The following is a 13,808-nucleotide window of genomic DNA, read 5'->3' as shown; positions in this document are numbered from 1 at the left end:
TTTTACTTGGGACGTAAAGTCAATGATAAAACAAGTATTTTACAAAGTACGTCTTTAGACCACTAACAATTCAAGCTTATTTTCTCTGATTTGTATGAATGCCACAATGCTTGAAACTGCATGACAAAACACCTTGAATTATTTGCAATTTGTCCAGCAGCGAATCTAGGGGTAAGCATCTTGTCGCGTGTCCCACAAGAAAAATAAATAAAAACCGAGAAAAAAAAATTCAAATTTTCCTGCATTTTGCAAAAATTTCTTGTTTGCTTCGCTTGCTCAACCACACTTTGTTACACCTACCAGCACATAGGTCCAAACGCATGCTTGTTTGACAGCGACTTTAGAGTTAAGAAGTTATTTTAAGTGCCTCAAAAACTGAAAAAAATGCAGTGTTCTATTTTTAAGGTCACTATGTAGGCCTATAAGAATTTTACACCAATTTGCGCTTACGCTATGTGTTGTAGTTTCATTGTGAAAAATAACAAGCAAAATAATTGCAGCATTCGCGATAAATCTTGGTCTTACATGCAAAACATAGATAGGTACGTACAGGTAGTCTATTATGTCATGTATCCGAGATCTTACTCCATTTGAACTGTACATACCTTCACCTAATTACCACTAAGTCTGTTCAAACTTTCATCAAAAAATAAACTCTTACAATTTTTATGTCACCATGAACAAAAAGAATTTCAAATTTAGCTTTTTATTTTTATTTTCAACTTTTACAGAAATCTAGCTAATGATTATGGTAAAATACAAACTGTGTCTCGTAAACAAAAATCATTACTGAGCCACAGAATACGCTAAAAGTGACCAAAACGATGTTAATTTTGTCAAATATTTTTGAGAGCAAGCCCCCAATTGAATTAACGTTTTCCTTTGAATCTAAAATTTTACATTTTAACATTTTTAGTTCATCATTTTTGATTTGGCTCAACTTTGGTACTCTCCAATTTATTTTTTTAGAACCGCTACTAGATCTGTTAAAGAATCAAAAATCTTTTCCGAGTATTAACCTGATGAAAAAAAAAGTCCACTAAAGCTCAATCACCACAGACAGATACAGTTCATTAGACAAAGCTCATTAAATCCAAACATAATCGCTATTTTATTGTGAGTATATAATTAAGTTACTTTTGCAATACAGCAGATCACTACGATTTACAAATGAACATCACGGAAGCAATATTTCGAGACTGCGTACGTTAGCCTGAGCATGCGTGGGACAAAAACAGTTTCATCTCTTACCATGACAGTGTAAAAATTACGTGTTCATTTTTGATGACGATTATGTTCTTTGAAAACACACGCGTTTATCACGATCACGCCACATCAGACTCAGTAACTCTGTTCTGAGAAGAAACTCTTCATCTAAGATTTTTAAAACGGTATTTTGTAATTGTCATTAGTGGATGGAGAAATGGAATGATGATATAAAGTTAAATAGCCCTCTTATAATAATTGCGTTATTTTTACCTGCATTCGTACATGGAAACTTACTAATATTTTATTGCGTTCCACTGCTAAAAAGAGTTTAGCGTGTATTTTCCTTCACGCACTGTCAAGAGCACGAAACAAAAAGCAATTGATAAACTATGATTCTTTTGCTTTGACCATTACAGCTTTTTGCCTCTGAAAGCACGTCATGTTCACAACGTCACCAAGAATAGTCAGTTAAAAAAATAAACAAAAAACCTGGTTAGAGAATGATGCCCACAAAATTCAAGTTATTCGAATATTTTTTACAAAGCCCTTCTGTATCAGAAATGTGCCATATTATTGTTCAGTTTCGTTTGCTCTTATTTTATAATATTTGATTATGACAAATTCCTAAACGCAACGTTAAGATATAGAGCAAGTATTTTACCCATACTCCGAGAAGCTAATAATTTCAAGGAATTAACCCAAAAGTTTACGAACCAAAAAAGACTATTCCCAAAAGATTGAGAATAACAGAGGTTAGGTATTTGCAATAACCTTTGCGTGTACTAATCAACTTATAAGGGTCAAGCGACTTAAGTTGACAAACTGTCAGCTTGTGTTCGCACCACGAACCATTGGGCTCGAAAATGATTGATCGGATTATGCAGATGTCAAACAAAAGCTTAGTTTCCGGCGAGGATGTCACAATTAAATATATACCCAATTCTTTCACTGTACTTAAACTAGTAGCGCAGTACAAGGCTTCTAGAACCACAGCACGCTCCATCGATGGGTGGTATACTTATCTGATTACAAAACAAAAGCTCGTGGGATTGAATGCTGGTAAAAACTGCTTTTTTAATTCAATCTTTAGAGAGTGTTAGTTTGGTTTAAAGTTGAAATGCAAATTATTCTATATCAGAGTTTGCTAGTGGCGCATTTGTTTTTGAGCTTTTTTTTTGTCGTATCTTTTTGCTTACGCTCGATGGTTGACAATTTAGATGAAGTTGATAAGAAATTCATTCTCTTGTCTACAGTCGTAAGCTTGAGCGGTGTCGAACTGGCCCCCTATTGAGCGCAGTGCCACTTTGAGATTTTTTCCAATAAGGAAGCGCGGCTGTTGGTGAGTAACACCTCATGAGACGGCGAACCAGTGGTTGACCAAATCCTTTCAAGAAAATAAAGAAAAAAAAAGGCTTAAAGCAACTAAAGGATTTAATTGTGAACGTCACGCTTTTCACACTTGTCATAATAATCATCTTTAACGTTGGTTGCACATCTGGCAACAATGCAAACTCAACATGAGTTGAACAAAACTCGGATGTAGAAAAAAAGAAGTAGTCTCCGCGTCTTTGCATGCAATCTTAATCGTCCGAACGGAAAGCCTTATATAGACTGTGTTGCAAAAAAACTGATCACTTTGGCAGAGAAACAACTGAGGACAGGACATATGTAGCTGAGTTATGACAACCTAATGTTTGGCAAAAAACGTTTGGCAGCACAAATAATTTGAAACGGTTATGCATTCGAGTTATTTCCAAGCAAAGGGTTCCAATTGTAATTTAGGCCGAACAATGTGAAGGTTTTGCTGACAGCGCTAGCACAGAAAAAAGGAATAGCGGTTTCAATAATAGGTTAAGTTGCAGAAACTTGACGATTGCTCAATTGTTGATAGATTATCAGCAAAGTCATACACGCTTAGCTGACGTCAGAATACACAGACATCGTTAAAAACGCTAAATTAGATATCTGCATTGTTCAATGCCTATAGACTTTCTGGTAAAAGCCTAATAGGCTATTAACTTTCAAATGTGATATTTAATTGCAGAAACACTAAGAAAGTGATATTTATTTGCTAAAACAACTAAAACTACCTATTTGTTGCTGTGATATCTATTTTTATATTAAATTGAAAAGATGGTGACTGAGCTAGACACAACAAGAAAATATGGCACAATGCCAGCACGGTGCTCATTGAAGAAGATATCTCCAGGACCGTTTTGGGCCACTAAACTATGGGGGCAGCTAATTCAGCAATTCCAAGATGAGATGCCCACCAAGAAGCATTGGCGGCACATGAGATCTTACAAGAATTGCTTCATAGCTAGTGATGCCGTCGATTTTCTACATCTCATTCTAAAAAGCAATCACAACATTGGCAAGGAATTGTCTCGATTACAGGTAAGCAAAAGTTAAACCTCATTTCATTTATCACCATTTTATTACCAAATAATTTACAAAATAAACTAAACAGTACATTGTACATTATTCAGCCACAGACATATACAACCAAGCAACCACACGGCATTTAACATAATGGATTAAAATTGAAACATAAACTATAAGCTACAAACGTTTTCGGCCATACACACGTTAGCCCTTATCAAGTAACAAAAAATAACTGCTTATCATATCTACAATGAAAATGAATGACTGATCTAAACACTGAATTGAAAAACGAAATGCAAAATGAAACGGCAGAACAGAAGAAAGGCACATCACGTGGCGTTTAAATTACACCAGGCAAAGACGCAACATATGACGTATCAAGAAAAGACGTTGAGTAGATAAGAAGCACCTGAGGCAAACAACTGTGTATTGAGGCGAGGATTGTATGATTTTATTAGCAAAGCCTCGTGGATTTTAGTGTCGAATTCGGTGAAACATTTACGCATAATTCTAAAGGACTCCAAGGATGGTTTGTTATTTGAACATGTTTGACAATCGAATATGTGATCTTTAATGGCACTTTGCTTGTTCAAATTAGTTAAATCCAAGTGCTCCCTCACTCTCGTGGCCAAATGCCGCGTAGACATACCGATGTATGTACAATTCGCGTCATGCGAACAAGTGAACTTGTACACGACATTTGAACACAAGTAGGAGGGAGTCCTAGATTTAAGCTGAAAATAATAGCTGTGTATAAAACGTTCAAAGTTGGCTATTATTTTCAGCTTAAATCTAGGACTCCCTCCTACTTGTGTTCAAATGTCGTGTACAAGTTCACTTGTTCGCATGACGCGAATTGTACATACATCGGTATGTCTACGCGGCATTTGGCCACGAGAGTGAGGGAGCACTTGGATTTAACTAATTTGAACAAGCAAAGTGCCATTAAAGATCACATATTCGATTGTCAAACATGTTCAAATAACAAACCATCCTTGGAGTCCTTTAGAATTATGCGTAAATGTTTCACCGAATTCGACACTAAAATCCACGAGGCTTTGCTAATAAAATCATACAATCCTCGCCTCAATACACAGTTGTTTGCCTCAGGTGCTTCTTATCTACTCAACGTCTTTTCTTGATACGTCATATGTTGCGTCTTTGCCTGGTGTAATTTAAACGCCACGTGATGTGCCTTTCTTCTGTTCTGCCGTTTCATTTTGCATTTCGTTTTTCAATTCAGTGTTTAGATCAGTCATTCATTTTCATTGTAGATATGATAAGCAGTTATTTTTTGTTACTTGATAAGGGCTAACGTGTGTATGGCCGAAAACGTTTGTAGCTTATAGTTTATGTTTCAATTTTAATCCATTATGTTAAATGCCGTGTGGTTGCTTGGTTGTATATGTCTGTGGCTGAAGAAAGTAACCTCTTTACCAAAATTGTATTGTACATTATTGGTCACAATTCGTAAATGCGTGTATTCGGCTACTGATTTTAGGTTTGTTGCTTGTAGTAGCACTAGCAGATCCTGGGGGACACTTGGTCACGTGCCCCCCAAAAAACATGTACATTTTTTGTGGTTTTACTTAATTTTCTCGCTCGCTTTGCTCGCTCACACGCATTTCATTGACCTAATCAGGGGCATAGGAAACGCGTGCATTCAGAAGTGTGGCCTTCAAAAACTGAGAAAATGATTGCAATATTTCAATTCAAAATCTATTGCTTACTCAGGTAATCAACAATGAAATTAATGTTTTGTAGTCTTGATAAAAATATGAACCGAAATGTGCTTTGTATAGCTACGATATGTTAAGATGGGAAGACCAGGTAAAGGCATTATAAACTTTCCAGAAAGACTCCATGATATTACACAAGACTAGGATAAATTTTATCAATAACATAACTTATTGGAACTTTTCCCTGGCCATGAAAAAAAATTGAAACTTTGAATTTAAAAGCATATTTTTGTTGCTCTAATTTTCAAAAAAAAAATTAAAAGAAGAATTAGTTATTAATTGGATGACTTTTGTCAAGAACGATAAATGCGTCTTAAGCGAAAAGGCATAATATGAAGACGCAAACATGCAAAAAGCGACCACAACAAGGTAAACAAAGCCAAAAATGTTTTGTAAAGCATGCTCCCCAGACTTCTTGTCTATATTTTCGCTTTTTTGGATCTATATATTTTTGTTAATTTTGCTTGTTTTTTTTCGTTATTGAAATTCTGGTACTCCCCTAAATTTGTTTTTAGATTAGTTTTTGGTTGCTTGACCTGTTTTAGATTATGGTTTGCTGCCAAACACCACAAATCGAAAAATTGGCAATGTCTCTAAGCAATTAATAAAATGAAATAAATTAAGTGATATTATTGGTTTTTCCATTACGCAAATTCAAAAAATGAACGTGAGTTGTGAAACTTTCCATCTTGGTTATTTACTGCCTAAAGGAAATTGTCGTTTACAGTGTTCCCCTTTTCTGGAGAGCTTATGTTGATTAAGGCATTTCTTTGCAACGTTGTAGAAATAGCTGAAAGATTGATTATGAAATCTGCTGCCTGACGTAATGGATTTACTAACTACAGAGTGATTATAATGCTAATGGAAGTTTAATTAAAAGAATCTAAATTCATCTTATCACAACACGAAACAGGATTTCAATGTAACTAATTACATTGCTAAAAACGAAGAAAGGATGAATCAACTTTTGCGTTTCTTTACTGCGTGTCTAGATAGCATCACATATGCATCTATTATGAAAACATATCTACGTGGTTTATTATTTTGGGCACATAATTGATTAAAGAATGCGGTTACGTTGGGTGAACGTGTCTTTGTTTTTTATTTTTTGTTGTGACTTTTTATTTATATATTTTTTCTAGACAGTGTGAATCTACACTGTTTTGTAATGCAAGCTCGTAGACTCCAGATGGAAAATACTTTATTGAAGATACCTTTTTGGCCAAAAAGGACAACTATGTCAGATTTTAGCATTGTTTTCCCGAATATAGCAACCCTTGTGTTTGTCTCATCTGCAGCGTTTAAAAATTAAAGCTTTTTTTTTTTTTTTTTGGCTGTCATTATTCATCAATGATTTTTGCAGACGATAAAGTTGCTGCAAAAGTTTCATCAAAATAACTTGTTCGAAGACGTTCAAGGAGGAAATGAAGAATTCGGAGACAACAACCGCTTGTATAAGTAAGTATCATGTTGTGAGATGTAAGGCGTTGTGTAAATAGATCTTCTTAAGCTTTTTTTTCGTAGCCTAATTCGTTTGACTCGACGACTATTTGCCTAGTTCATTCAACTTTTGTATCAGAATCTATAAAAAACTCTTTTTTTGTAATTTGTTTGACTCGACAACTATTTGCCTAACGACAGTTCATTGGACTTTTGTATCAGAATTTACAAAAAAAACAAGATGTTTTATTGAAGGAAAACAACTACATTGGGGAGAAACATAGTTTTACACAGTTTTCTTTTCCTAATTACTCAAAATGTCAATTGGACTAACGACTTGTTCTTTCGACAAACTGTTGTTCAATGAAATTGTGTGTATATTTTTTGACTCTTTCAGTAATTGGTCGATTGAGAAAACTGCTTCATCAGAAACCGTTATACTTTTGTAGATTTTCCAATAACAAAAATGACGACTTCTTGTACCTATCAAAAGAATCGAACCCGAAAGCGAATAATGCCACCTTCCTGTCAGAAAGTTTTGCTGCCGACTACGGATCGAAAAACGGAATGGAATTAATTGTAGGAAGAAGACAAACAGTCCATGCGTTTTCGAAAACAGCTTACAAGGACAAAGGTGAGATATGTGATTACACAAAATAACTTCTGATCACTTTTCTTGACACTTCTTCTTGAACAAAAATACTGCCAACAAACAATGCAAATTGAGAAGCACTTCAGATGCAACTTACGTAACTTTGTTTTTGTTGCTACTTCCAAATTTCTGCTTCTTTGCATCAAATTTGCAGAGTGCATACCCTTTGTGCTGCAAAATTAAAAGGACATACTTCAGTGGTGTGAAATGTTTTAGGCTGAATTCTTTACTACAAGTTTACAAAAACTGTTGAAGATGTATAAAAATTTCTTGGATGAAACTGCTTGCTTGTGCTTTTTTGTTATTTTTTTTATTAATTTTTAAACAGTTTTACTGCCATGATGAAATTATTGTTTACTGTTTTTCAAATGTAGTTGCAAAGTCATCCTCTGTTGCATCCTCAAGTCCTCCAAAGCCGTCGTTCCTTATACCAAGCAACAGCAAAGAAATGCCTTTATTAATATCAGGCGAAGAAGAAAATAAAGTCTGGCGAGATGTGCTCGTAGAAAAAATAAAGGAAACCCTTCGTCTTGAAACCTTAGACGATCTCGTCGCTCCTCATCGCATTAAAGGTAAAAAACAGTTGTGAAGCAAAATCGGAAACTGTAACAATTGAAGCATATTACAATATTTTATATCCAGTTATATTCAAGTGGGCCTATAAAAATTGTTTTCCCAATAGCAACAGCATCTTTGGTAAGACATAAGTGAGCTATACGTTTTTCATAAACAATTTTTGGGATTTTTCTGACTTTAGTAACTTTAGCAACTTTTTATAACTAACATCTTCTTGAATCGGTATACCTAGTTCAGGTTTTGCATTACCAATTAATGAATCAACTACAAAAAAATAAAGCTTATAGCTTAATCTATTGATTTTAAGGTGAATGGATCAAACACAATGTCACAAAGGTGGGAAAATCAGGCGTAGTACGTGCTCTTTCTAACCAAGATCTTCCTGATTGGATAACTCAGGCGATGTGTTCTCTCGCTCACTGGCCATTGAACCAAGCTGAAGGTAGGCTACAGCAAATAATACATAATATGATCAAGGCATGCACCAGCTCACGATTCTTAAATTAAAACTTTATGCTTTTGAGAATATGTTCACGTTTGAGTCGCTTGATTACTTGTGTTGTTATATTGTCCAATTTAGGAAACTACACGATGTTGCTCTTTTAGACTGTATTACTTTGTCTGTGAGGGTTTAAAAAGTTTTTCGCGTTATTTTCCAGATTTGACATATTGCGAAGGTCTTGAAAGGAACATGTTTAAAATGATCACCAATTACTACTCTACTGGAAGCAATGGAACACCCCTGGAAAGACAATCAGGATGTAATGGAGGACTCAGATCTACAAACGACTCTGGAAGAGAGCCCAGCAACAATCACTGTTCATCTCCACCTGAACCTCTGTTGACATGTGGTCTATACGAATTGTTTAGCAACATTTTGTGGCTTCTTGATCCACAAACAAAAGAAATTGCACTGAAAGCCTTGAAACTGAGTCTGTTGCTTCTTCCTCCGTCCAATCGAAGAAAACTTCATTTTCTCCTCAAGTTAATGTTCAAAGTTTCCCTAAATCCTTCGCTACAGCAACTTCATCCTTCCATTCCTACCAGGCACGTTCAACAAATCTAATTATTAAGCTTGTAATTGGCCGAATAACTTTTTATGGACTGGATAAGAGCCTATTGACCAATTAATTAATGAGCTTCCAAACCTCCACGACTACATATATTCATAACAATTACTCTTTATTTTTCACAGATATCTGGTTTTGCAAACGTTTTCTCCTCACATTCTATCTCATTTCAAAGCGGTCCATCTTGATGAATTACTTGCAATTAGACTTATTGCTTTTCTGATGGACAATCATGAAGAGGTGAAATTTTTATCTTATTCTTGTCTAGTACGTTAAACTTGTTTGTGCTGCAAGAATTTATCCAATTTTGGTAAAGAGGTGACTTTCTTCAACCAACCAACGTTTATGGTTGAAGAATTTATCCGTTTGCAAATTTAGTCAATTTATCGAATTTAATTTTTACACGTTCAAAATTTAATTTTTGAAACGTGTTTTCAAAATTTAATTAATTATTATCTAATCAGTAGCCTACTTTTAAGCAATGCAAGTGAATTTCTTGTCATTTTATAGGTAATGAGAGTTCCAAGTACCATTGCATCTGAAGTAGAAGAAAGGATGACCCGATTAAAGTTATCCAAGAGGTACATTTCCACAATTGAGTTTGTTGCTACATCATTTACTCACATTCTTGTAAATATTTAAGCCTGCAACCAACTGAAATTTGAAATGAAGAGATAGATAACGTAGGCCATGCTGAATTTTTTTCAAAAGTTTTATGTTGTAGCTTTTTAAAAACTGAATGAGATGCCCATAAAATTTACATAAATGTTACATAGAAAGTTATTTATTACTCAACATCTTTTATGTATAAAGTGGCCCCTTTTCATTAACTTGTACGTAGCGGTGTCCGACAAATTGTTCGTAAGCAATTGTTCGTAAGCAATTGTTCGTAAAATTAATTCTTCGTAAAACAATTCTTTCTAAACCATTTTTTCGTGCATGCAATGGAGATTTGATGTATACGAAGAAATGCTTTACGAAGAATTGTTTTACGGATTTCATTTTACGAAAAACAGTTTACGAACAATTGTGTTACGAACAATTGCTTATGAACAATTTGCCTATAACCGTACGTAGCCTACGTTAAAAACAAAAGGACATGGTGCGTGTCTTTCATTACACAAGTTCTTGCAAATGAATATTTTTACCTTTATTTCGTTACAGGTATTCCAGTGGAAGTGATGCTGACTCATTTTTATATCCGATTTGTAATTTTTCTCCATCGGACTGCTTCAACCGAGAAAAAGTTCCATTGAAACGTTCCAAGTCTGCAGATGCTTTAAAAAATTTCTTCATCAAGCCTAAAAATAGCATCCAAAATCTTGCTGCAAAGAGTCCCAAATTTAACTCAATGTGAGTGCTCTACGACTGATGAAGTGTTCTAATTATTTGAAACTTAAACATGGCCTAGAGACTGATTGGCTTGATTGGTTGGAGTATTTTGGGCGTGTTGTCAAAACTTCTCTTGCTGGAAGGTCTGAGTTGTTTTCTACAATAGTCAGGAAGTGATGTCTTCATTTAATTACCAATATTTTAATCCAATCTGTAGCATTCATTGGCATACAGGCCTATCGAAAGTTTATAAGTCTTCAAACGTAAATCACGTAATTTTGATTACAATCTACGTTGAGTTTATGCAAGTGCACCCCCTTAATAATTCCCTAGATATTTTAATAATTATTAACTATTTTGTGCAATAACTAAAATGTTTTTGTTCTACAGAAAGAGGTCGCACAGCAGCAAAGAAGACGAAGCGTTATACTGCAAGCAATCGTGCCAGAGGTTCGGGTCAATTTCTAAAACTTTGAATGCTAAACCAGAACTGACATTCGATGACGTCGACTTACAAATTGCCCAGTCTTGTCCTGACATTTCAATTGACAATGTGAAACACCCAGTGATTGGCAACTCTGGCAAGAGAGGCAGCTTGAGAAGATTTCTTAAAATATTCCAAATGAAGTGAAAACTTGCTTATATTTTTCTCTCGCTTTTCTATTTAAGTAGTAATTTATTAAGAATATCATTTTTTTAAGTTATTGTAAAGTGACATCGCCCTACGTCATAATTTGGACTAGCATTCAAGCAAACAATCATTGTTCAATTTAGTACAGGACTTTTCAGATCGTCATGTCGTGCTATACCTGTAACCATCATGTAGTAGACTATTACAAGTGTGGATACAACAAAAACTATTAGTACATGATTTTAAGTACAGTATACTTGCTTAACACTATACAACTGTCAGTTGATATTTCGTATCACTGTGTAAGTGTGCTCAACAGTAAGTTGCAATATCTCATTTTCAAAATATGTTGCCAATGTGCAAAACAGTTGTTTTTTTCTTGTAAAACAACATAACTGCCAAATGATTTTTTATTTGTTGATTAATAGGCCTATTGACACTACTTTTTAGAAATTTTTCTTCAGTTTTTGTAATAAATTATTGTTTGCAATTATGGATTGTTCTTGCGATATGATGTCAACCGAACAACGCAAGGTTAAGGTTGGCACTCGCTTTCAGCTAGCTCCTCTAGTTTCCTTTGTTTTTGTCAAACTTCTACCGCGTGGTGGCAGCAGTTGGCACTAAAATGTAAATAAATTGAGGAAAGATTTTTGGGATAGCTATCCTTCATTATCACTGATACACAAAGAAATAAAAGGTCAAGTAATATTCTTGTCGTGTGCGATTGAGTAGCATATTCTTTATGCAGATTTACTACATAACAAAGCATATAATTTTAAAAAGATAATACAAATAGGTAACATGAGAAACTTTTCAATCTTAACGTCGGTGGACTGGATCTCCGTCAACGACATGAATACAAGATTGTCATGTTTTTTTCAATACAGGCTTTAAAGGTTGGTTGATAAAATAATGTTTCAGCTATTTTTGCTATTTTTTGTTAATGTTTCAACAAAATACAACGTTTTTGATGAGATTCATTGCATCATAGTGATTACGTAAAAAGTTGTAATCGAACTTGAAGCGGCAACTTTCACAAAAACTGACAAGAACAAAAAATCGTCTATTTTCGGAAAAAGTTTTTGTATGCGATACGAAGAACAAAAAATAATACTTTGAAAATACATTGCAAACAAAGTTTTATTGTTTATCGTTTTGTATCAAGTCGGATTCGGGCATTTTTTTAATGACTCCGACTCCGGACACGCCCAAATCCCTCCGACTCCATAGCCCGCATCAGATGCAGGTTTAATTAAATGCAGCAGCACAAAAAATTGTGAGATAGACATGTTGATCAAACAATGGAAGAAAAAACATAGCCCGGATTTGCAGAGTTTTCCAAAGTTGGGAAATCAACGCGGGATCTGCAAACAAGTAACTAGATTTAGATTGGTTGCGGAAATGAAGTTTGGATTACTTATTAACGAACCCTATCGTATAGTCTGTGTACAGAAGCTAGATATTGACGAGGCACAACAATATAAACGTCTTGTTTAAGTTGCAAAAATATTTTTTTTTGCAGCGGTAATGACTGCGTCAAACAACGCATGAACAACGGCTGGCTTTACCAAGTTAGCATTAAACATTGCCAGGACACCGAGGCCTACACAAAAAATAAATGGACAGTTACACTATCTCCGGTGCAACAATATTCATTGTTATATGCGAAACTACGTAAAAGAATAGGAAACAAGCTGGACAATTTTTTTTATGGTCATTTGTCAAAATCGCATCAAATACTTAATTATGCGAGTTCTATCGCACATCAGGTTTCCTCCATCCTGAACTTAAAAATTTCATTGCATCACATCGCAATTTTAACCCTTCGAGGCCTAAGCCTCATTTTCTTGCTTTGACACATGCTGACATAAAGAAAAGTAGATGACTGGCAATTCGGTTTTACGTCGTGATTTATTACCCATCAAAGCTGTGCACGTTTTTTGCCAGGACCAAGCAATTGTAAACTGACGTTGGTTTGTCAGAGTGACGCACTTTAACGTTGAAACTAAAAACTAATTGAGAGAAGCACAACAGGATGTTTTGTGAAGATGTTTCAAGTTAAGTCCCTTGACAAATGTGCGGGAAATACGAATCGTATTGCTCGCTCGATGTTTCCGTTTGAGACATTGAATTTTAAACAACGTCTGAATCGCAAAGTGATAGTAGCGGTGCAGAATCAGCAAAAAATTTCGCTAGTACCAAGTGTTTTACAAACTTATATTCTGTCTCAAGCACGTTCTAGCCTAACGTTCGTGTCAGGAATAACAACAGGTGAACTGAAGGCTGGCTATTGTTTTTCGGCTTGGAGACGCAACAAACCGAATTCTAGTTTGGCTGATGCTAATTGATTCGTTTACGAAATATGTTGTTTCCCACAAAATCGATGATTTGTCAATGCAACGACATGGTGGAAGCTGTTATCTCTACAAATGGTTCTTTCGGGACATGGTTCAAATCTCAACCCAGTCGTAAATAACATTTTCAACAGGATACCATATATACAGTCGTGCATAACCTTCAGCTTACGAACAGAGTATTGAAACAGTAAATTCCACAAAGAAGACAAAAAGCTCAAATGTGGAAGTTTTAACATTATATAGCATAACCAAATACAATAAATTCAGCACAACAAAAGCGTCATTTGAATATACAAACAATTGTAAAAAGCCAATTAACAACTTATCAGCCGATTAATTGTATTGATTTATATGTCTAACCTGCTCAAACCAAAATATATCCAAGTATAACCTATTTTTATAATGTGATCATCATTT

At 34.9% G+C, this 13,808-nt stretch overlaps 1 protein-coding gene across 1 annotated transcript; it reads left to right on the top strand.

The window, feature by feature from the left end:
- Window positions 1-3,459: 3,459 nt before the first annotated feature.
- Window positions 3,460-11,363, top strand: LOC145780265 (DEP domain-containing protein 1B-like). The gene is made up of 10 exons (XM_082591968.1): window positions 3,460-3,606; window positions 6,697-6,791; window positions 7,223-7,407; window positions 7,800-7,997; window positions 8,309-8,443; window positions 8,661-9,048; window positions 9,197-9,311; window positions 9,582-9,652; window positions 10,236-10,424; window positions 10,794-11,363. The coding sequence occupies exons 1-10, from the start codon at window positions 3,475-3,477 to the stop codon at window positions 11,032-11,034; spliced, it is 1,749 nt and encodes a 582-aa protein (XP_082448094.1). The 5' UTR covers window positions 3,460-3,474; the 3' UTR covers window positions 11,035-11,363.
- The last annotated feature ends 2,445 nt before the right edge of the window (window positions 11,364-13,808 follow it).

Source organism: Aplidium turbinatum, chromosome 11 (genome assembly GCF_918807975.1).
Source record: "Aplidium turbinatum chromosome 11, kaAplTurb1.1, whole genome shotgun sequence".
Lineage (NCBI taxonomy): Eukaryota > Metazoa > Chordata > Ascidiacea > Aplousobranchia > Polyclinidae > Aplidium > Aplidium turbinatum.
The sequence above is the reverse complement of the archived record's forward strand: the minus strand, read 5'-3'. Positions and strand labels throughout refer to the sequence as shown.

What these genes read in the sequence shown, in the direction of transcription:
- LOC145780265 (XM_082591968.1), top strand. Translation starts at nt 3,475, where the DNA reads ATGCCCACCAAGAAGCATTGGCGGCACATGAGATCTTACAAGAATTGC. An exon ending in AACAGCTTACAAGGACAAAG is followed by an intron (nt 7,408 to 7,799) that starts GTGAGATATGTG and finishes TTTCAAATGTAG; the next exon opens with TTGCAAAGTCATCCTCTGTT. An exon ending in TGATGGACAATCATGAAGAG is followed by an intron (nt 9,312 to 9,581) that starts GTGAAATTTTTA and finishes GTCATTTTATAG; the next exon opens with GTAATGAGAGTTCCAAGTAC.